This window comes from Saccostrea cucullata, unplaced genomic scaffold, assembly GCF_032062105.1.
Source record: "Saccostrea cucullata isolate Sc308-1 unplaced genomic scaffold, CSIRO_AGI_Scuc_v1 ctg19293, whole genome shotgun sequence".
Lineage (NCBI taxonomy): Eukaryota > Metazoa > Mollusca > Bivalvia > Ostreida > Ostreidae > Saccostrea > Saccostrea cuccullata.
This window is the reverse complement of record NW_026923468.1, coordinates 1-22,161: the sequence shown is the minus strand read 5'-3', so window position 1 is coordinate 22,161 and position 22,161 is coordinate 1. Positions and strand designations below refer to the sequence as shown.

Sequence of the window (22,161 nt, the reverse complement as noted above, 5' to 3'; positions counted from 1 at the left end):
CTTTTTGTCAGTGCAGTAAGCAGTAGCTCTTTTTTTTTCTTTCCTGTTGTACACTGTTAATTGTTAAAAAAGAACAGACCGCGGAACTATGGATCACACGCTTGAGTTGTATTAAAGCCGATAATTTGTCTACCAGTGATACACTTTACTTACAATTTAGTTTCTTGTTCTAAAAAAATAAGTCGAAGCTCCTAGTTAATGTATGGAACGCCGTCACTGCCTTATAGCAGAACACAACAACTGCATTGCGTCAACTTTACACTACATTATGTCAACTCTTTATGACATTTACTCACACTACTATTGCATTGTGTCAACCTTGCATTACATTATGTCAACTCTATATGACATTAGACCACACTACTATTGCATCGTGTGAACTTTCTTTTACATTATGTCAACTCTTTTTGACATTATACCACACTACTATGCCATCGTCTTAATTTTCCTTTACATTATGTAAACTCTTTATGACATTTACTCACACTACTATTGCATCGTGGGGATTTTCCTTTACATTATGTCAATTCTTTATGACATTTACTCACGCCACAATTGCATCGTGTGAACTTTCCTTTACATTATGTGTACTCTTTATGATATCAACCCACACTACTATTGCATCGTGTGAACCTGCCATTACATTATGTCAACTCTTTATGACATTAACTCACTCTACTCTTACATTGAGTTAACTTTCCTTTACGTTATGTCAACTCTTTATGACATTTACCCACACTACTATTGCATCGTGTTAACTTTCCTTTACATTATGTCAACTCTTTATGACATTTACACACACTACAATTACGTTTCGTCAAATTGCATTTCATTATGTTTACTTTTCATGACATCTAAGTTTTTATTATCTGATGTGAAAAGCTCATGTCATACTGTGCGCACTGTTCTACATTATGTCGATTCACTATTACGTTATGCGAACACGGGTATCCTCGGTCTTTATATGAGCATACCGTATTTTCCGCGATCCGCAAGCACTAAAAATGGCGGGAGAGAAAACTGTTGTAAAAGAGATTCTCGGGGATTTGGGAATGACATCTTTAAATGAAAACTTTAAGCGACAAATGATTGACTATCTTGAAACGTGCAAACCCTTAACACTGCGACTGTGAATTAAAGTCACGTCGAAATTCAATGGTGTTTACTTTAATCTGATAATTAAATAAATCAAATACCGGTATTATGAGTCGTGCAGCATTTTTTTTCTTTTTATTTTGAATTGCTTGTTTGTTTGTTTTTGTTTTTTATAAAAGTCTTAAACTTTGTAGGACATTGCATTACTTTCACATTAAGTTTAGCAGAATTAAGTTGAAAACTTTTTTCTATATATAAAACTATAAAGCCTGAGAGCTTCTCCGCTTTCCGCCCTTGGTCTCCAACCATATACCGCCCCCTTCCTTGGTCAAGATTCCCATATCCGTCACTGATATGTGCCCATGCATGCTTACTAACTAAAGGCATATTCAATAGATTTAGATGAGTGACTGGTAGATTTTTATAATAGAATTCTTGCCCTGGAATGGTTTAAAAAATTACTAATACCAGTGACGTAGCATTTTTTTTTTGAAAGAGGAGGTCTGCCAGAAAAAAAAATTGCCCGAAAAAACTTGACAAGCCAAGAAAAAAATGTCCAAGCACGAAAATCCTATTTCGGGGAAGCGGGTCCAACTTCGATCAGTCCTATTTTTTTCCAGATATACAACATTACCCTTAGACTATACTTCAACAAAAAGTGGGGATGGGGGCTTTACTTTCAATGAACATTACATTTTCAATAGTTAAGTTATGTCTGGGAAAGAGGGGGGGGGGGTTGATACGGGGGGGGGGGGGGGGTATTATGTGCCTGAAATCAATCAGGACCCCCCTTCTTACCAGTCATTAAAACATGGTCGTCAACATTCATTATATACTAGATATACAGCTTTGAGATAATGTAAATGTATTTTAACATCAGGTAATGAACTTTTGGAATCAACATGATAAAGAGTTAACACAATATAAAGATATTTTTAAATCACATAAGAAAGAGTAGACATAACGTAAATATGTATCCACATCTTTGCTAATCAGTTCTCAAAATATTTTTGTTTTTATAATTTTCTATCTCTCTTGTATGCACCTCTGGTGTCAAACAGGGAATGCAACTTTAGATATTGTTATATTTAAAACTAATAAGAACCATGGTTTAAGGGGTCTTCACAGAATGTAATTTTTTCAGCTTTTGAATAGCAAGTAATATAGTGTGTTCTGCCTGTGTTCTGCCTGAGTAAAATTAAAAAGAAAGGAGTTCTTGCTGAATAAAGTTATGACATATCAGATTCCTTAAAAATGCTAAAGGATTGTGGTAATCTGATTTGCTTATTGGGTGTTCAGAAACTTGCACTTTCACTTCAACCTGTTCAAACTGCTAAGAGCAAAAGAAGTTGGGTTCTTAAAAGGTTTTCATGTGCAGAGAGCAAAATAAGTTTAGTTCATGAAATTAATTTTTTTGTGAACAATATTGGGTATAAACCAGGAAGATTTCCTTTAAAACTTTGACCAAAGGAAATGTGTACTTGTTTTCTGAACTGATATAATCTATATTATAATGAACCTTAAAGCTTAACATAGAATATATGGTCTCAAATGAATTCATGCTCTGGTACAAAAGGAAGATGACAGAATAGAAACAGCTAGGACACAATATTGCATAGGCTAAAATCTTTTGGTTCCTTAAAATTTAAACATTGATTTAACATGTACCATGCACAATATCACTTCAACACTCAATCCTCCTCCTTTAGAAAAAATATTTTTGTGATCTTTAATAATAGATGGTTTCCATTGTGAAAAAAATAAGGTAGATTTCAAAATCTGAAATTTAAGTTAAAAATTGAAAGAAGAGATTGCGTAAGGTTGTACTAGAAGCTATTCAAACATAAATAAATAAACATTTATATATGTAATAACAATATTTACCTTTAAAAAAAAATCAATACAAATAATTTACCATTTTCCACAGATGTCTATTAATTAAATGCAAAGAAATGAGTAATTTTTATGGGTGTTAGTTTTGTTGTTTTTGAGGAATGAAGAGAGCCACAAATTTGTGTCCACCATGAAATGTCAAATAAAGAAATTTTCATCTATGAAATAAAATCCTGCAAGACCCATTTATTCCGCCCTCCCCCCCCCCCCCCCCCCCCCCCCCCCCTAAAAAAAAATCAAAAAGTTGAATCCATGAAAATATAATATATACAATAGGTATTGGGCTGTTTTTACTCATAAAATATTGTTCAGATTCACCATTTTCTGGCCTGTTTAAGAATAAATGCCTACATGCAGCTATGCATATATATATCTTTACACTTGTTATGTTTGTTATAAGGATAAAGGGGAATAACTCCTGAGACATCATAATATCCAAATAAAGTTTTGAGAGTTACCTTCCTTGAGTAGCTTAAATTCTTCACTTCATTGAAGTTGAAGAATGTGCCTTAAGCTAAAGTATACTAAAATGAAGATAAATCAGAGTTTGACAGCAAAACTTTGTGAATAAAGTAAAAAAAAAAAAAAAAAAAAGGAAAAGAAAAAACCTTGTTAAACATAAAAGATATTCCACATTTTTGATAATAATTCATTGTCTTTGATTGCAAGACTGAATAGATGAATTCAAAATTGTTTTATTGAGTGTTTTTAAGAGATTTGGAGAAAGAGTATGCTCAACACTCAAGATATGACATTTAAACGAGAAGGTATTAAAAGAATACAAAGTTCCTTTTTATTGCTTGTTGAATTGCAGCAGGTATAGATATTGATTTATTTGACTTTGTTAGGATTTAAAATTGTTTACTCAGTCAAATTGTCCATGTAATTGTTGCTTCAGTTGTAGTATTAAACAGTTTTCAATTTTTATTGTAAAAAAAATCTATACGAGTTAAACGGTAGATTTGATATTTAAACAGTAATTTAAATTTTTTATGTCTGCAAGGATGTAACGGGTAATATTTTTTTGCCACCTTTAAAAAGTGAACTTATCTTTTTTTCTCTCCATAGAATCTACTGATATACTGTTACAAGTATCATAAAGACGGTTAACAAGAGTGTATTGTCAGATAATTATGTATCATTTAAATCAGCTATTCGCTGGATGGCGATCCGATTACAAAAATTAGCCACCAGGCATACGGTTTTAAAATGTTTTTCTTTGACTTAGCCCTTCATGCTTTTTAATAATGTAAGAATTCCATTGGATTTCAGTGACAAAGTGGCGAGAATCTCTTGATGACTTTTTATGAAGGAGGGTCTTGTTGACACAGCGAAACTATAATTTTAACAAGATTCGATATCAGCGTTGTTGGAAGTCAAGGAGAAAAAAATTTTGTTGTGGGTGACATTGAATGGAGTACTAGATGTTGTGTAATATTTGTGGTCTATGAAGCTTTCTGTTGGCCCTCTTTATCTCGGTTTTATCTCGGAGAAGACATTTCATTGTAGATCTGACAATCAGGTTGCTATGATATAGTATAATTGGAGTACATATATACTAATCATTGGATTACTTTATTCCAGCTGCATTATTCTCAAATCAGGATAGTGAATGTGTTTTGTCCATGGGAAATATGAATATTTTTGTGTGTTTTTCAGAAAAAAAGGGTTTTTTTTATGCTCATTGGTTTTAGCATATTGTGAGTAAGAGTATATTTTATCTTACTCAAGGGTGAAAGAAAGTTTTCAAAGATGAGGAAAAAGCTTTCGTGAATCACCTTAATTGAAGAATTGCATATATATCAGTAAGGTACCATTGACCTAGATTCCACCTGTGTGAAGACTGAGTCCGAAATGAGTACAGCAGTCACAACTAAACATTCTCCAAGATTGAAGGCCAACCCTGCAAATCTTAATCATGTCAAACGATTGAGAAAGGTAAAGTATGTTATGTTTGTCCGTATTAAGGAAGTAGAGGGAGTTGAAAAAGAAGTTCTCCCACTCCTCACTCCATCCCCCTCCCCACTCTGGCCTGTAATTTGCTCTTTCAAAAAAAGGGGATATCCTTGACTGCACAGGTCTCACTTTTTGAGAAGTTAATAAATGAATTAGTTTATCCTTCAGTTAAAAAAAGACTAAATTTGGTATCTTCTGAATTAACAGCAGTAAGGACAATTAGACCCTATTCTGACATGCTAAAAATCTTTGATCTTTAATCCATATAAAGAAAAAAATATTAGAATGGGGTTGTATGACAAAACTCCAAGTGTTTCATTAGTTTTACATTATTTCTTCATTCAAGGTGTATATTTCAGAGGTAAGAGAATTTGTAATTGGTTGGCACTAATTGTTTTTCTTGATCCTTTAGAAGTGAATTAGATTGATTTGTTTTTGAATTACATAGAAAGTAGTATTTTCTTTGCAATAATTTTTCATCTCTTACCCTCTTTCTATCTTTTGAGCTTTAAAAGAGGTATGGTAGAGTAGTTGAAAACTAATTTTTTAAAGAATTTAGTGGTTTAAACAAGTAGTCTATCCTTTTGCAAATTTTCCTCTGTTATGACATGTTTTAAAATTGCTCTGATGTCTCGAAACTTCTAAGAAAAAAAAACTAGAATGGTGTCCCGTTTTCCTTCTTAACAAGTTCTGAACATAATGTTTTATTGACAATTTGTCATTCAAGTATTTCAGACTGTAAAATTCCACAGCATACAATAGATGTCATTTGAAAATCAAATTTTGCTACATAAGCCCCACCCACCCACCCACCCCCCTCAACTTACTGCAAATTTAACTTTACGCAAGTTCTTCATTATTGCTTTTATGTGTATTTTATATGTTTTTTTAAATTTGTTAGCTGTCTTGATACCCTCTATGTTTGCTTAAGAGTACCAAAAAAGACACATAGTCATTTAATTTATGGGTTCCTGAGCAGTAGAAATATGTCCAAAACCATTGTCAGGCCTGTGTTTGTCTTGTGATGTAATTGTCAAAGTGGGCAACATATCTGTTTGTACTAAGATTTAGTAAACAAGTCTCTCGAACAGGCTGATAAAAAGGGTTTATATTTAAACTGGGAATTGGCAAGGCTGCGCAACATGTAGTGGTCATTGGGAATTTAGCTAAGTTACCAAGCTAATCTGGGAGTCGATTGGTCACTCGACAGTTTGTGTATTTTGTTTGACTTTCTGATTGACTTAAATCTGTTGAAGGAATACACAGTGTTGCTGTCTTACTTTTCCATTGAAAAATATAACTTTTAAAAAAATTATGGTGATATGCAGAAATATATGAAAAAGGGGGAAAAATTTGCCTGATGAGAATGTTCATTCAAAGGTAGATAAGCCATGATAGCTTATGATTAAACAGGAGATAAAATTGCATACAAAAGTAAATAGTAAAACTTCAAATCTTTTGAAGACACTGACATTTAAAAAGTCTCCAAAAAGAGTGACAAGGTTGCATGCAATGACTGTGAAAGCAAGTGTTAATTATGTAATTGTCAAGGATCTTTTTGTATGGTCGTCATAGTCGACTAATGGCCGTATTCCCTTGTAAAAGATACATGTTGTGCCATTCACAGAAAAAAGCTTTTACTGTTCTATCTCTGTCCCAAAGCGGGATTTAGTGAAATAAGTCCCAGTTAACCCCAAAATGAGACCTTCTTTAAGAATTGCGCTGACATCCATTTTACAAGGTGGTACCATAATGACCATGCTATTTTGAATTCGTTCGAATTGAAGGCTGTTTTTAAATAATATGCCATTGTCATTTTGAGGACTATTTTGTTTCTACTAATTGTTTTGAGGTTCAATTGAAGCATCAGATAGCATTGTTTAGGAGTGATCTAGGGTGCGTTTTGTGTGTTCCAGGACCCACTGCAGAAACACCCGAGAGGGCAGAGGAATTTCGTTTTGTAGGACCTTAGTAGTGTTTACTTTTAGATAGCATATGTGATTTAAGGACACCAAGATGCCTTCAGACATTGATACTTTGTGCAAATAGAGGGACTTTATTGATTTGAGAAAAGTGGAAAGTCCTCTTGAAGAACAATCTTTTTAAGGAGGGCCCATGATAGTCTGCTTGACTTCCACCCCTGGATTTATCCGCTTTTCTGCCATACCTTTATCATTAATTATTTGGGACTGGAAATAAGGACATCTCTCAGAAGCCTGCTGCACATCAAAGGATGAAAGTGAAAATGCAGTAGTTTTTTTTTAGTGGGTGACAAATGAATTTCTGACAAGATCAGATTTTTACCTTGTATTTCTAGCATCTGTGAGAACTGAGGACTAATTTGGGGAAGAATCGACCCATTAGTGGGTCATTTGGACTAAGATTGGGTTATTTCACTGAATCTAGAGGATTATATTTGAAAGAGGCTACCCTGATTTATTTTGAAGTGGACTTAAGGAAGAAGAAAACAAGCAGGTGTATTGCCCCCTCTCTCTCTGTAGGATACACAAGGAACATGGATCACTGATCATCAACACAGTTTTAAATGTATCTCCTGACTATAGAGAGACGATTGACAGTTTGAGATTTTATCCACCATTCATACTATTTGAAGATAATAGCGCCTACCTATTCAGCAAACTTTTACAAATTCCACATAGAAAAAGATAAAAGCGTGAAATATGTTCCCTTTTCCTTCCTCCCATTCGTTCAGGTTTTCAGTGTGAAGATGTAAACAGAGACCAATCTGTGTCGCAATTCGAGCCATCCAACCACTTCCAAGTTAATTTTCGTACAAGGGTTACCTACTGCCAGTTGTTTGAATTGGAAAATTTTTATTTATCCACGGATGGACCTAATCTATATTGGAACCGATACTCCATTTGGGGGGATGTTTTATCTTGAAGAGCGGTGATTGAATTGTAGACATGCATGTCATTTGATTCATTTTGAGAGTTTTAGCACGAGTGATTTGATAGATAACACACCGATTTGGGAAAAACTACACCAGAGCCTTGTGTAATTGGAGAAATAGGTGTTCGTGTTAATGAATACATATTAGGAAAAATAAGAAATTTGGTCGTTCTCTGTTTTGTTCAGGATACAGAAAAAGTTTCATGACTGTGCTAAAATTGTTTAAGTGCATTGTTGAGGTTGAAGAAAGTCATCTAATCTTGTAGATTAATTTCCACTGGTATTGTGTGCATACTTAAAATACAGGACAGGAGAACTAAATATATGCACATTTTGTGTCATACTTGTGGGATGAATAACTAATTAAAAAACTTGTTAATTGAAAGGGACATGTGTCCTCCTTACAATTTATTATAATCAGTGCCTATTTTTAGAGGACCTTCAGAAAAAGGGACGGTGATAATCTTCATCCAATAGCAGCCCCTGGATCTGTTACAAATCAAAAGGGGGGATGAATGCTTCTTACCTTTCAAATGCATAAGCCTGGTAATTTAAAGACCCTTTTATCATAAGTATAGGTAAGCCTAAACAAAGACTCCATAGTATGTGATGATTCTAAACAATGCCCTGTCTTGTTACAAGTATCTGGATCTTCTTTTGACACACAGGTGTCATATACCTAATGTTTTACCTTTATGGATCCAAATGGGGCTTCTGGTGCAGATAAAATGGGGAGGTTTTGTGTGCTGAAGCTTTATTAGGGCACTGGAGCAGAGGAGCCCATCCACACAACCCTAAAACTCCAACCAGTACTGGAATTTTTTAGTGTGACAAATGATTGTCTTAGTTTCACGGATTCATTAGCGCTTGATGTGGCATAATTCATACCGGATTTCTAATCATTTACATATCTTGTGAAGGAAAGGTTTGTACAAAAGTAAAAGGTGTCATGGTACAGTAAGGAACATCTTTTTTGAAAATCACAGATTGAAGTGATTGGTTTAAAAATTTTATATTGGAGAGGATTTTAAAACAAGCATTTTGGAAAGGATTATTTTCTTTAAGGAATTCCACTTTTTCAGTGTTTGTATTGTATTTTTGAGGTACATAGGAGAATTTCCTTATAGTAAAACAAGATGAGCACAAATTCTCAAAGAAGAAGATCAGGTGTCAAGGAGGCATCAGCCAAAGGGAAAGGTCCACCCGATCGCCCCAAAACTCCAACTTCAGGGGGTAAGAAACGATCAGTGACCACCCCTAAAGGACTGCCACTGCAGAATAAAACAAATGGACATGAGGATAACCTAGATGGTGTTCAGATGGATTTCCCAGCCATATCCCCAGGACAAGGTGGAAAATCCAAATGGGATAACTTGTGTAGGGGGACTGTTTCATCCACCATGAAAAGAAGTGGAAGTGGAGCAATGGACACTGGAAATCGTGAAATGAAAAGAAGCATTAGTGTTACTTTTGATTTGAAAACTGAGAAAAGTAAACCAAATTCCAATCAAATGAAAAGAAGTACAAGTGGAGAGCTGCACCAAAGACAGTTGATGCAAAGGTCAATCTCAAAGGAGGAGGTGAGAGCAACTCAGGAAGAGGTGGAAAAGAGGATGCATCGAGCTGTCTCTTTTAGTGATAATCTAGCAAATTTCAATTCCAATGGAGCACTTCCAGAGGAACAGAGTTCAGTGAAACTAAGGCACCCCAGGGTGGAAAATATCAGTGCAGCACAGGACAGTCCAGAGGGGGGTGAAGTGGTGGTGAAAAGAAGAGGTGGAAAAAGGCGGTCTGATCCACCAAACAAGAGGTGGAGTCTGAATCTTCCGTTAGAAAGCAGTGCCAGTGTTGGAAGTGCAAGAGACCTAAAGTCTCCATCCACCCCTGGGGGTAGGATTTGCAGCATAATTGCAGTATATATGCAGCACATTAAATTTTCTTGATGTTATTTCAGGCATCAAGTTACAGTCATTGCCCTTACGGATTTGCAGCATAATTGCAGTATATATGCAGCACATTATCAGTATAAAATCCCAGTAGACTATCAGTAGTGCTACAGTAGTGCTGCAAATGTACTGCAGGGCTTTTAAATGGAAAAATACAATGAAGCAGCAAACTTGCAGTATGTTTCAAATATGCTAATTAAGACTGCAATTGTACTGCAAAGAAGACTGCCAGGCAGTATATGCTGCCCTGCAGTAGTATATGCTGCTTGCAGTGGAATTCTACTGGCCTGCAGTACTAATGCTGCTAAGCAGTAGAGCTGTTGCAGTGTGTTTCAAATTTCTACTGCACAGCAGTACAGTATACCCAAATATGGAAGCTTTGGCTAGCAGTAGAGTTGCAGCCTGTTTCAAATATTTAAATTAGTACTGCACAGCAGTACGATATACCCAAATATGGAAGCTTTGGTCGGCAGTAGTGATGCAGCGTGTTTCAAATATTTCGAGTACCTTTAGGACAGCAAACTGACGTATACGATGAACATGGTTGGCAGCCTTTGTAGAATTCAACTAATAATAATAATAACAACTAATTTTGTCATAAGTTCAGATGAGTATATATTTAAGTCTACTCTACATTATTTTCTACATTATTTGATTCAACTTTCTTTGATTCAACTTTCTTTGATTCAACTTTCTTAATTTTGCTCTTTGCTCTTGCCGATGTTAATTTTGATGACATTGCTTGACGAATGGCCCCTTTTGTTGCACTTGACTTCTGCACAGAAAAATCTGAAAACAAATTAATGAAAATAATAGATATTTAAATTAAAAGAAAATAATGTAAAAAATGTTAGGTATAAGGTGTTTCTTAAAACAAATCTGTATCTACACTACATGAGTATGCTTCCATATAAACAAGACCAATCATATGACTTTGCTGTTCTTGAGAAGATTTATCTTTTATACTACTATGTAAACTGATTATCCATTGTAGTCCCACCCAACCACTGGAGGTCATGATTTGAACAAATTTGAATATTCTCTACCTGAGGATGCTTCCATATAAGTCTGTCCAATCATGGCTTTGCTGTTCTCAAGAAGAAGATTTTTAAAAGATTTTTCCTTATATACATTCCTACGTGAAACTTTGATCGTCCATTGCAACCCGCCCTACCCCCGGGGGTTATGATTTGAACAATCTTGAATCTACACTACCTGTGGATGTTTCCTTGTAAATGACCAATCATGGCTTTGCTTTGCTATTCTCAAGAAGATTTTTCCCATATATTACTATGTAAAACTTTGATCTTCCACTGTTGCCCTGCCCTACCTCCAAGGGTCATGATTTGAACGAATTTAAATATACACTGCCTAAAGATATTTCCACGTAAGTTTCATCTTTCCTGGCCAAGTGGTTCTTAAGAAGAAGATTTTGGAAAGATGCCATTAATTTTTCAGCAATTTTTAATTATCTCTCCTTGGAATGGGTTGTGGCCCTTCATTTGAACAAACTTCTATCCCCTTTACCCTAGGATTCTTTGTGGCAAGTTTGGTTGAAATTGGTCCAGTGTTCCTGAGAAGAAGTCAAAAATGTGAAAAGTGTACAAACCGACAGACAGACAGACGCCGGACAAAATGTGATCAGAAAACTCAGAAAAGTCTTCGGCTCAGTTGAGCTAAAAAACTTACTGATAATCGCACTTGTAATGGTTTCATCAAGCAGATGATGGCCTTTAGCGTTTGGCGAGAGTTTACTGTCAGGGAAATCTTTCTTTATAAAGAAAATATTCATCAGCAGTTTTGCCATGCGCTTTCCATAAGCTGCTGTTCCTTGCATTGATGGGTCTCTGATTCTTTGTACATATTCCAAATCATGCTTATACAGGTAGACCCCTGAACCAGGTGTAAGTTCAACCATCTGAAATAATACTAGATTACTGATTAGTCTGTATTTTTCAGATGTAGTCAGAAAAAATCTACATTGATCAATGAGAAATTAGACTTTTAAATAAAAATAGCAGATAAGTTATTTATTTTTATTCATTAAAAAATCACATTGCAATAGACTGGTGTGTGGTAAAACATTTCATAATATAGAGCATTTTATTTTAAATAAAAAAATTTAATAATAATTACACACATGCAAAAGTATTTCTTTCAGTGAATTTAAGTATATTTTAAATATTTTTCTATAAATATATTTGTTTTCTGTCTTAAAATGTACAAAATAATGGTAAAATACAGGTAAATCTAAAAAGGGGATGTAATTAGTCTAATTACTGTAAAAACAAATTAACGAATCAAAACATCTATTGTTATTTGCAAGTGGGAATAGGTGGAATTGAGATTTTTAAAAAGTGGGAATAGCTAGAAGACACCGGTGAAATAATAATTTTTTTTAAAAAAGTTGATCAACAAGTAAAAATTGTTTTGAATATGCTACAGCTGCGAATGACACAAGGATAATTTTTTTCAACATTTTGCACCATATCCTACTCTGCAGAAACCATGTGCAGTATCACGTGACAAAGATCAAGGGACAGCCTGTAGTACATCTTGAACGGCATACATTTTCAATTTGATGTCAATAAATTCTTATCATTTATCATCAACTGTATGAAACTGATGAATCCATAAATTTCTATTGCATGATTTAATTTTAAAAAAATCATTTATCTATTTTGCTTTGAAGACAGCCTGAAATAAAAATGATCACTATTTCAGCTTTATAATATATAAATATGATCATGTTTTTTGCATCGTCATGGATCGATGCTTTTATAATTTTTAAAATACTTTTTGAAATCCTAAATTTTGTTTGCATCCGATTTGATGCTTTGCATCAATTTCACTTGTATACTGTGGCCCTTGTCTACACCTGGAGAAAGTCCCTTATCTTAAAAGATAACTGATTATGAAAGATATCATAATAAATAATCTGTACATATATTTAATATTAAGCAAAACTTTTTGCAATTTGTGGATAAAAAAATTCTAAAAGTTCAATTTAGTAAATATAAACAAAAGCCCAAGCAAGATTCAAACTCGGGATGTGTGGATCACAATTCCATACATAATTATTACCACTCAGCTCCTGAGTTCATAGAAGAAGATGGTCATTAAAACCATTTTAACAAAGCCAAATGGCTTTTTGAACAAGGTCAGCAATATTGGCTTTTTGAACAAGGTCAGTAATATTGGCTTATAAACTTCCCCCTCAAAACTTATTATTTGATCATAACAGAGAGTACCTAAAATACTTTTAATACAGTTACCTTGTATCTTTCTGCCACATCACTCGAAAGTTTACCCGGTTTTGGCATGGTGTAATCCTCTGTAAAATAATTCAATTTTTAAAAAAATGTAGGATTTCAATGAAAATTGCAAATGTTTCTGTTTTAAATAAAGACACATTGAAAGTTAATTAAACTAATGTATTTATTTTATGATTACTCTAGTCTTACTGGTATATAGTTCCATAGATTCTGAACTAGTGTAATCTTAATAACTATTGAAACTTGCATTGTCACACTAATTTAACTGTAATTAATGATAAAATGACATATATACCATTATCTTCTTTTGACATATTCCGACTTTTCAAATCCTCCAGCTCTTTGTAAGCCTCAGAAAGTTCTAAAAAGAAGTTGCAAAATTTTAATTTTTCAAAACTTACAAACACTATACAAAAACTTGTATTTTGAATTATTATGAGAGGTTGAGATTTCAACGTGTATGGGTACAAGTACTAAGGAAATCACCTAAATTCTTTGTGTATTAAGCTATCAGTTTTTGTGCTGACAAGATTTTTGTGCATTTTCTAAATTTGTACTAGTTGTAGAGTGTTGTCTACAGGCAAGTAGTTTTTATAACAAAAATCATCTTATTGATAATTGAATATATTCTAAATTTTTTAACTTTATTTGCATGCAGATTGATAATTCACCATTTATTTGAAGATAGTTAAGTAAATTCATGTACATGTTTATATCCTAAACGTTTTGAAATCTTGACTAATAAATTACAAAAACAGGTGCGTGTAGCTATAACACACTTACACATACTCGTACACGTTATAAATTTCAATCTCTCTAATAATTAAACTTAGACATACAATTTACAGAAAATTTTGAAATGATTAATTTAACCTACTGCATTTTAGAATGGCATTTTCTTTAACTGCTTCATCATATTTCACCTCCAGTGATCGGTTTCTCGGGGCTTTTTGAGCCACAGTATTGTGCCCTTTAGCATTTACTTGTTGAACTGGCAAGTCCCTATAAACACAATATGATACTTTGCTACAGACCCATAAAATTTTTCTATTTTAATGAAACCATTGATACTAAGGATAAATTTCAATTATTACTCTAAATTTAATGTAATGGGAAAATATTTATCATCTGTTAGAATAATAACATACATCATAATATAAATTAGCACTCATTGGGCCAAGATAAATAAATAGTGTGTTTCCTATTCCAACCTGAGAAAAATAGGGTAGGTAGGTAGGGAAAAATTTTATATTATTTTAAAATTTTGTTGCTCAATTTTGTATCGGATATGCATTTTCTCAAAAACAGAAGTGATTGGAATTAAGATTTCTCAAGAGCAAAACTAATGATTTGTTTAGTTTTAGATAGATATCGGTGGATAAAATTTTTATGGCCGGATTTTTTTAATTTATGGTCTATCGGGGAACTGGAAACATACAATTTATTTATCTAGCCCTTATTTAGACCATTGAATAACTCAATTAACCCTCTTTTGATGCAAACTCAGATTGTTTATAAAACTTAAATTTAATGCAAATGGGAAATCACATATTTTGCTTACATTAAAGCAGTAATTTCAGCATCGAGTGCATCTTCCTCATGATCAGAGACATCTGCTCTAAAAAGAAGAATGATTTACATTATATATACTATTACTATCTATAGACTGTATACATACTATTTTAAGTTGAGAATTAAGATATCTATGAGAACTATTACTCACAACTGTGTAAAGTCAATGTCCTCAAGAGGTAGTAACTCTTCCTCAGTCACAGTGTCTTTGTTCTCATTTTGAATTCTACAAGTATATAAAATATGAATGAACAACAGTCAATAATTGAATTATTACAAAATATTGACCAATCAATATTTTAAGAGAATATTTTGTGCATTGAAATGGCCGACTTACCGTAAACATTTAACGTTTTGCGGTGAATAATATTTGGCATATAATTCTTTTTGGCAGAAAGAAACTTCTGCCAATTCAAGTACAGCGCTAAACCTCTTGCACAAATAAGCATAAATAGAACATTTAGAAATGCGCTAAACCAAATCTACGCTAACTTGTAATTAAATTCAATTTCTGCCAAATATCCTGCATGCTCAATATATAGTGCATTTACAGTATTCTTTGCGACTGATACCAACTGATATTATTATGTATTACATGTAATTCATAATGTGAATGCAATTTCACAATAGTTAAGGCTTTAAGCAGCAGTTTTCTAGGCAAAGCTAGCCAGTCTTCGCCAAATTTTTTTTTTCAGCACATGCCCTTTGGGCAGGTGTGATAACCAATTACACAAGCCCGAACAAATATTTACATGCCCAGAATTTTATCAAGTTATAGTATTATTCTTATTTGCCATTTCATGCCAAGGAAATGATCTGAAATCCATTCTGTCAATTTATAGTCTCGCAGTTTGTTTTCAACCTGTACACTTTTTGAGTCTCCTTTGCAGAAGAGTTCCTTGGAAATCACGGTAAAATAAGATTTCAGTTAAATTTTATTTTGAACTTGACTTTAGATGGAAAATAAAAGACTTTAAAGTACATTTAGTGTTATTGGTCTTATTTAATTTTATTAAACCGAGGCTTATGCCTTAGAATTTACATGCCCTTCGGGCTTGTAAGTGTGCAAATTCCACGTGCCCGCTTCCAATTTTAATATAACATTTTTTTCTCAAGTGTTATTTTTTTTTTTAATCCTTTCAGTGTAATTACATGTACTTATTTTTAAAAGCTATTCTTTTTTGCAAAGTGTATAAAAATCAATATCAGAGAGAGAGAGAGAAGGGGGGGACTCATGTAACCCCGTGCAACTGACATACATGTACATCTGTGAAAAAATATATGTACCGTAATTTTATTGAATTCACAATTAATAATTCTAATATTTTTTTAATTTTCACAACTATGGCTCATATTCAACTATTCAACCCATTTACATATTCGTTCTCTGTACCTGTATGCGGGGGGGGGTCAAGGGTCTTAGCCCCCACTTTTTTCCCAATATTACTTTTCTATTGAAAATGTTCATTTATATGAATTATATCTACAGGTTGCCCCCCCCCCCCACACACACACAGAGTTAATACTACGGTAAAGTTATATAAGGGAAATATAGTATTGTATACCAAGGAACTGGTACTGAAATAAGTAGATTTTTCAACTTTGGGCAAGGTTTTTCTTTGCTTGTCAACTTTTCAAGGTAAGAAAAAAAAACATATCTTTGGCTACCCCCTCCCCCCCACACACACTTTTAAAGACGATGCTACGTGCCTGGCTAATTTGTATAGCTTTCTAGAAGGGGGGGGGCTTACAGACCCTTTATAAAATAATTTATAATTTATTATCTAAAAAAAAATGCAAACTGATTCCTTCTTTTAAAATTTTTAAATACAACGTGTAAGTTGATCACTTTTTTGTTGGATTATCGTATTGCGTAGTCCGCGGAAGTTAGGCTAGTGTAGAAGACTTCCGATTTTGAGGGGAGATAACTCACTTTTGAAAACGGGGAATACATGTATTATACTATATAGTGTGTAAAAAGGTTTTAATACCTATTGAAGTCTAAATTCAGCTCTCCCAAAATTTTGTTATTTAACTCTGTCCTTGCTTTTTTCCTCAAAAATGCTTCGGTTTTTTTCTCCTCGAATTTCTTTTTCCTTATTTCTTCCTGTGCCTTTTTCTTGTCAATGGCTTCTTCCGTCTTCTTCTTTGCTTTTTCTACTTTCTGTGTCTTATTCCCATCTTTCCCTTGAAGCTGCTTTTCGGTTGATTTTTGCTGAGGCATGCTGTAAAATGTTTTGAGAAAAATATTAAAATAGAAAATTTACAATATTGCTTAAAGCTAAAATTATCATGCCAAAAATTTAAGTTAAATTAAAAAAAATGAACAAGATTAGTTTGTAAGTGGTATATTAGTATGTAAACAGAGAGACTATAGTATTTTTAGCAGTGGTAAACTGGTTGTGCATGATTCATTTATATAATTATATATCCAGCATGAAAAAATGTAAATTTTAGCAACTTATCAGTTAAAAGAATGGGGGGGGGGGATTTAACTGTTAATGTATAAAAAGAAATATATTTTTATAGAGTAAAACATTTTAAATTTCTGCATGCAGTCACAACATATATTAGATACAAATCCCATTTACACAATAATTTTTGCTTTCCCCCTTTTTTACATTCAACGTACACATTCAAATCGTGATAATCCATAAATAAATCAATACATATAATTACCAAGTTTCTTCTTCCGTTGAACACAATCTAGGTGTAGTCCTAAGTAGAACCATTTCCTTGTGTAATTCTTTTCTATCATCTATTATAAAATGTACAGTTTAATATATTGATATTTATTAACATTTAGAAAGAGTTCAATTATCTTCATATTGGACATATTTCTTTGAATTGAAACTAATTAAATTTTTAGCAAGAGTATTACATGTCAAACAGACTTCCCACTGCCATTGAGGACCTGATTCTGGTGAATTTAAGCCATATAATTAGTTGACTTTGACACAGTAAATGAGGGAAATAACTCAGGTTTTCAACATTCTTCATTTAAGATGGTTTTTCTTTGACATATTTTTAATTTTACCTCGAAGTTATTCCCCTTAGCCACCATCTTGTAGGGCAAAGCAGTGAATTTTCTTCTTTGATCAACCAATTTTAAACATATTACTATGAATTAATTGAGGCTTTAACAAACATATTTTTATAAGAAAAATGTGTTAACTTTTCCTCATTAACCAGCAAAACAAATTGAACTTGGTTGAACAATGAAGGGATCTGGGAGTGTGAATGTTGCCCTACAACATGGCGGTCATGGGGAATAACTCTTGCTTAAGTTACCTCAATGGAAAAAATCTATCATCATTTATATGTGATAGTATCAAACAAGAAAACGAGATATTTATCTTATATTGAAATTTACAATAAATTATAAATGAGCAAATGATTTTACAGATTATATTGCTTACAATTTAATTTGTGAACCTACCGCCGATCTTTAAAATTTTGGCGGGATGTGACCCGGGAAATCCCTGGCATTTGGCATCAATGTCTAATCCAAGTGTATAATCTTCGAATGGGAGACGAGGGTTGTCTATGGAACGTAGATTTATAACACCGAGGGGAAATCCTTCCTCCTGCCATTCTACAAGGGCTAACAATTTCGACATTGTCTAGACCTAAATATTGCCGCGCTTTCAACTACTGACGTCATGAACAAGGAACTTTAAGTACCGGAAGTACATCGTACGATTTTCATCATCCACTATTTTTTTTTTTATTTATTTAAACGACAATAAAATTGACTAATTCATAATTTATTTAGAATAATTCCAGTAAAAAAATTAACAGAAATGTGAAATATCTGTGAATTCGAACTTTGGAAGAAAAAGTTACGAAACGAATAGCTTCTGCACGATTTGACCAATAACAAAAATGGCGTCAAAAAGACGCGGGCCCTATGCGGGAACATCGAGGACATCGAAGTGGAGAAAACAAGAGAAAGATAATGAGTCAAATGTTGAGGAAATTGATGGTATGTATAGTTTTTTTTGGTAGTAAAAACCATAGGCGCTTGGGTCAAGGATAGTGTATTTTTTCAATATAATGTATTGTCGAGGAAATTCGAACTATACTCGTAACATTTTTTTTCAGTGTGCAGTGTTAATTTTTAGTTTTTTGTAAACCTTTCTGCTTCATATACACTAGAATGTCGCAGTTCCGAATCCGCATAAATTTTATTGATAAATTATACCAATACGTTTCTTTCCATTAGCAAACTCTTCATAAGTAGAGGCGCGTTTGGTCATCTAACTGAGACAGCATGGAAAACACAAAAGCTAACTCATTCCAATTTTAAATGTTAAATGTATTTGTCAATCCAATTAAATAATAGAACTTAAAGAAATGTGTAAGAGAGTCAGAACCCTGAATTTATCATCCCTCTCTTGGTGTCGAGTGGTTACGACCCGATTCCGTGTTCGACCCGCGTGGTAACGACCCGAGTGGTTTCGACCTACTTATAATTATATACATACAGGTAAATAGAGGGGTTCACACTATAAGGTATGGTGTATACCTTAGGTATACACATGGTTTCACGGTAACTGTATGGCTTCAGGGAGGGATAGTTTCACGTGTCAATTATTGGTTTCAACATTGAAGTCAAATTTTGTCAATAGTAAACTTGAGATTGTTTTTAGGACAAGGATGCAATTAATTTCATTTAGAATATATAAATAATTTATATTTGAACATTTTTCCTTAAAAACTAATCAGCTCTTTTTTGGGATAATATACGAATTTATTGTCTATAAATGTATTTTAAATGGTTTAAATATTAAACATAATTATTTAGCAATATTTTTAATAATAATTAAGCAGTCACGATCGGTTAAAAAAATCTGAATATTTTGAATTAGACCCCAAAAAATGTTTTTAAACAATCGAAATTGTTATAATTAATATTGCTTTGGAACGAAACCACTCGGGTCAAAACCACCGGGTCGAACAAGGAAAAGGGTCGAAACCACGCGGGTCGAACAAGGAATCGGGTCGTACCCACCCGCATTCCCTCTCTTAATAAAAAATACATTTCAGAGGCATGTATCGTCGGAGGCCCTAAATTCCTTATGGTTAGAGTCATGCACCTTGTATTTTTCTTGAATATCGTGCAAGATTTTGACCCCTGCTGCACCAAATTGTCAGGAAAAAAATTATTTTGATCGATTTTTAGTCATATTTTACAGCTGCTGAAGATGAAATGGACGACAGAGACAAAAGTATAAACAGAAACAAAATTTCCCCTTACTTATGATAAATCCGCTATTACTATGTTTAAAGAGAAAATATTTGATATTTTTTCTTACGTCCTATCTCAAGTGTATTGGTGCTATGTCATTCATTACGATTTGGAATTTTTGGTCTGTATTACTATTGTCACGACCCAAGGACCTGTGTTTCAAAATGGTTTCGGGTTAACATTAATACTTTGAACAAAACGTAAACAATTAATAAAGGCATGATTGTTTTTTAAACTTTCAGTTTAATCGATCAAAGAAAAAAATATTTACAACTAAGTCAGTAAGATATGACTTGCGAAATGAAACAGTGTCTCAAATTTATTTTAAAAATGGACTTTAGCTCATTAGGGTAACAACTCATGGACCTCCGAGGATATTCATTAAGATGTACCATAAAATAAATAGATACAATGACCAAGAATAAATATAAATATTGACATTGTTGTATTTCCTACTCTTGATGTTTATTAGGTCCACAGCAGGAAACTATTTCATTTGCATTTTTGTATGAATTTGTTCATCGACATTCAATCAACATATTGTTTAGATGTTTATGGTTTGTCCCAGAAATTTTGCATGATTTGTATATTTTTCGACTTTTTCACAAAGATATAACTCTTTCATATTGGAAAAAGAATGTATTAAAAAATATATTAAAAAAGGGGTGTCACTCTATTGATATGGTAATTGGTTAATAAAAATAATGAAAAAGATGTCAGTTTATGAGATTAATAAGTGGAACTAGCTATGATTGCAAGTTTATTGTGTTTTAATTATGTGCAGCTGACTTTACAATTGTTGTAACATTACTATTTAGAAAAAAATATAAAAATGAATACAGTGTTATAAATTTGATGATGAATTATTTTATTTAAAATTTAGTAATTAGCATTAAATTTTTCTATTTTATTTTATCCACCTTATCTCACTACAATAATGAATTACAAATTACTTTAGTTTCAGAAACAATTGAAGAATTAATTGATGACAATGGTGAAATTCCAAACGAATTTGACATAATGGTGGAAGAAATGCTGGAGGAAGAAAAACAAAAGTTAGACCAAAAAAGTAGTGATAATCAGAGTAATATTGACAATGAACTTTTATTTCAAGGAAGCAGGCTTACTGTTAGCATGAGTATGCTGCTGATTGTTACATTTGCTACAAGACACAACTTATCAGGAGTTGCCCTTTGTGATTTATTGAATCTTATTGAAGTGCATTGTCCTGCAAATAATATTTGCCAGGCCACCATTACAATGTACCAGGACTTTTTTAAGCGTTTAAAGACACCTCTTATATATAACTATTTCTGTGAAAAGTGTTTCCTTAGCATTGACGTTTCAGAAAAGGATGCAAAAATCGAAAAATGTCCGAACTGTTTGACCAGTAACTGTATAAAATATTTCATCACCATACCGTTGAAGGACCAAATGGAAACAATTTTGAAAAGTGAGTCATTTTCTTTTTAGACTTGTTTTATCATTCTAGCTTGCAATTAAGATGTAACTAATGTTCAACCATAAATTTTATTGCAGTGATTATCAATGATTTAATAACAAATTTTGGTCGTCTGTTAAAATTCATAATGTTTATATCCAACAAAATGTATTGATGATTTCATTTATATTGTATGATGTTTTTTTTAGGACCAGGTGTTCTTGACATTATAAGAACAAGAAAATTTGAAAGGAGTGAAGGAGGAAACACATCCATTATAGAAGATGTCTACAATGGAAATGTATACAAAACTCATTTTGATAGCAGTGGTTTTTTCCATGGAACAACCAAGGAAGAGAGGAATCTTCAACTGCACCTATCTTTTCAAATTAATACTGATGGAGTTGCAGTGTTCAAGTCATCAAAATTTGGTGTTTGGCCTGTGTATGCAGTAATCAATGAATTGCCACCTGATGCAAGGTACCAGTTACAATTTGATTAAGGCCACCCTTAAAAAATTGTTTGTTTGGAATTGCCGCCTGAATGGTTTCAGACATAGGAGGGAGGAAATTTTTTTTTTTTCTCAAAATTGAAGATAAATTTTAAATTTTTGGTAAAAATCTCAGTAAACAGTAAATACTTATTCTGACTTAAAAAAGAAATATCTACCATCAACTAATAGTGCATAGATCTGATACTGCATTTCAGTGTTTTGTTTTGTGCGTGTGATAACAGGCACAAAAATTAAATCAACAAAATCTTCTTACTTTTGGTCAATAAAACTTTTTCAGGAGGGGCATTTCAATGAGGCGGGAGGCA

General features: G+C 33.1%; 2 protein-coding genes across 2 annotated transcripts; one reads left to right on the top strand and one right to left on the bottom strand.

The window, feature by feature from the left end:
* Positions 1-9,849: 9,849 nt before the first annotated feature.
* Positions 9,850-18,288, bottom strand: LOC134264079 (uncharacterized). The gene is made up of 10 exons (XM_062746387.1): positions 18,090-18,288; positions 17,330-17,408; positions 16,642-16,875; positions 14,802-14,876; positions 14,640-14,696; positions 13,956-14,080; positions 13,374-13,439; positions 13,079-13,137; positions 11,493-11,721; positions 9,850-10,592 (listed from the first exon to the last, which is right to left on the bottom strand). The coding sequence occupies exons 1-10, from the start codon at positions 18,268-18,270 to the stop codon at positions 10,429-10,431; spliced, it is 1,269 nt and encodes a 422-aa protein (XP_062602371.1). The 5' UTR covers positions 18,271-18,288; the 3' UTR covers positions 9,850-10,428.
* A 207-nt stretch (positions 18,289-18,495) lies between these two features.
* Positions 18,496-22,119, top strand: LOC134264081 (uncharacterized). Its single transcript, XM_062746388.1, has 3 exons — positions 18,496-18,635; positions 20,860-21,354; positions 21,552-22,119. The coding sequence occupies exons 1-3, from the start codon at positions 18,536-18,538 to the stop codon at positions 21,842-21,844; spliced, it is 888 nt and encodes a 295-aa protein (XP_062602372.1). The 5' UTR covers positions 18,496-18,535; the 3' UTR covers positions 21,845-22,119.
* Positions 22,120-22,161: the final 42 nt, after the last annotated feature.

Excerpts from the sequence above, each read along its gene's own strand:
- LOC134264081 (XM_062746388.1), top strand. The coding sequence starts at position 18,536 with ATGGCGTCAAAAAGACGCGGGCCCTATGCGGGAACATCGAGGACATCG. Across the intron at positions 18,636-20,859 it reads AAATGTTGAGGAAATTGATG|TTTCAGAAACAATTGAAGAA; the intron begins GTATGTATAGTT and ends AAATTACTTTAG. Across the intron at positions 21,355-21,551 it reads AATGGAAACAATTTTGAAAA|GACCAGGTGTTCTTGACATT; the intron begins GTGAGTCATTTT and ends TGTTTTTTTTAG.
- LOC134264079 (XM_062746387.1), bottom strand. The coding sequence starts at position 18,270 with ATGTCGAAATTGTTAGCCCTTGTAGAATGGCAGGAGGAAGGATTTCCC. Across the intron at positions 13,440-13,955 it reads AAATGCCATTCTAAAATGCA|AACTTTCTGAGGCTTACAAA; the intron begins GTAGGTTAAATT and ends ACTTCTTTTTAG. Across the intron at positions 13,138-13,373 it reads TATGTCAAAAGAAGATAATG|AGGATTACACCATGCCAAAA; the intron begins GTATATATGTCA and ends ATTATTTTACAG.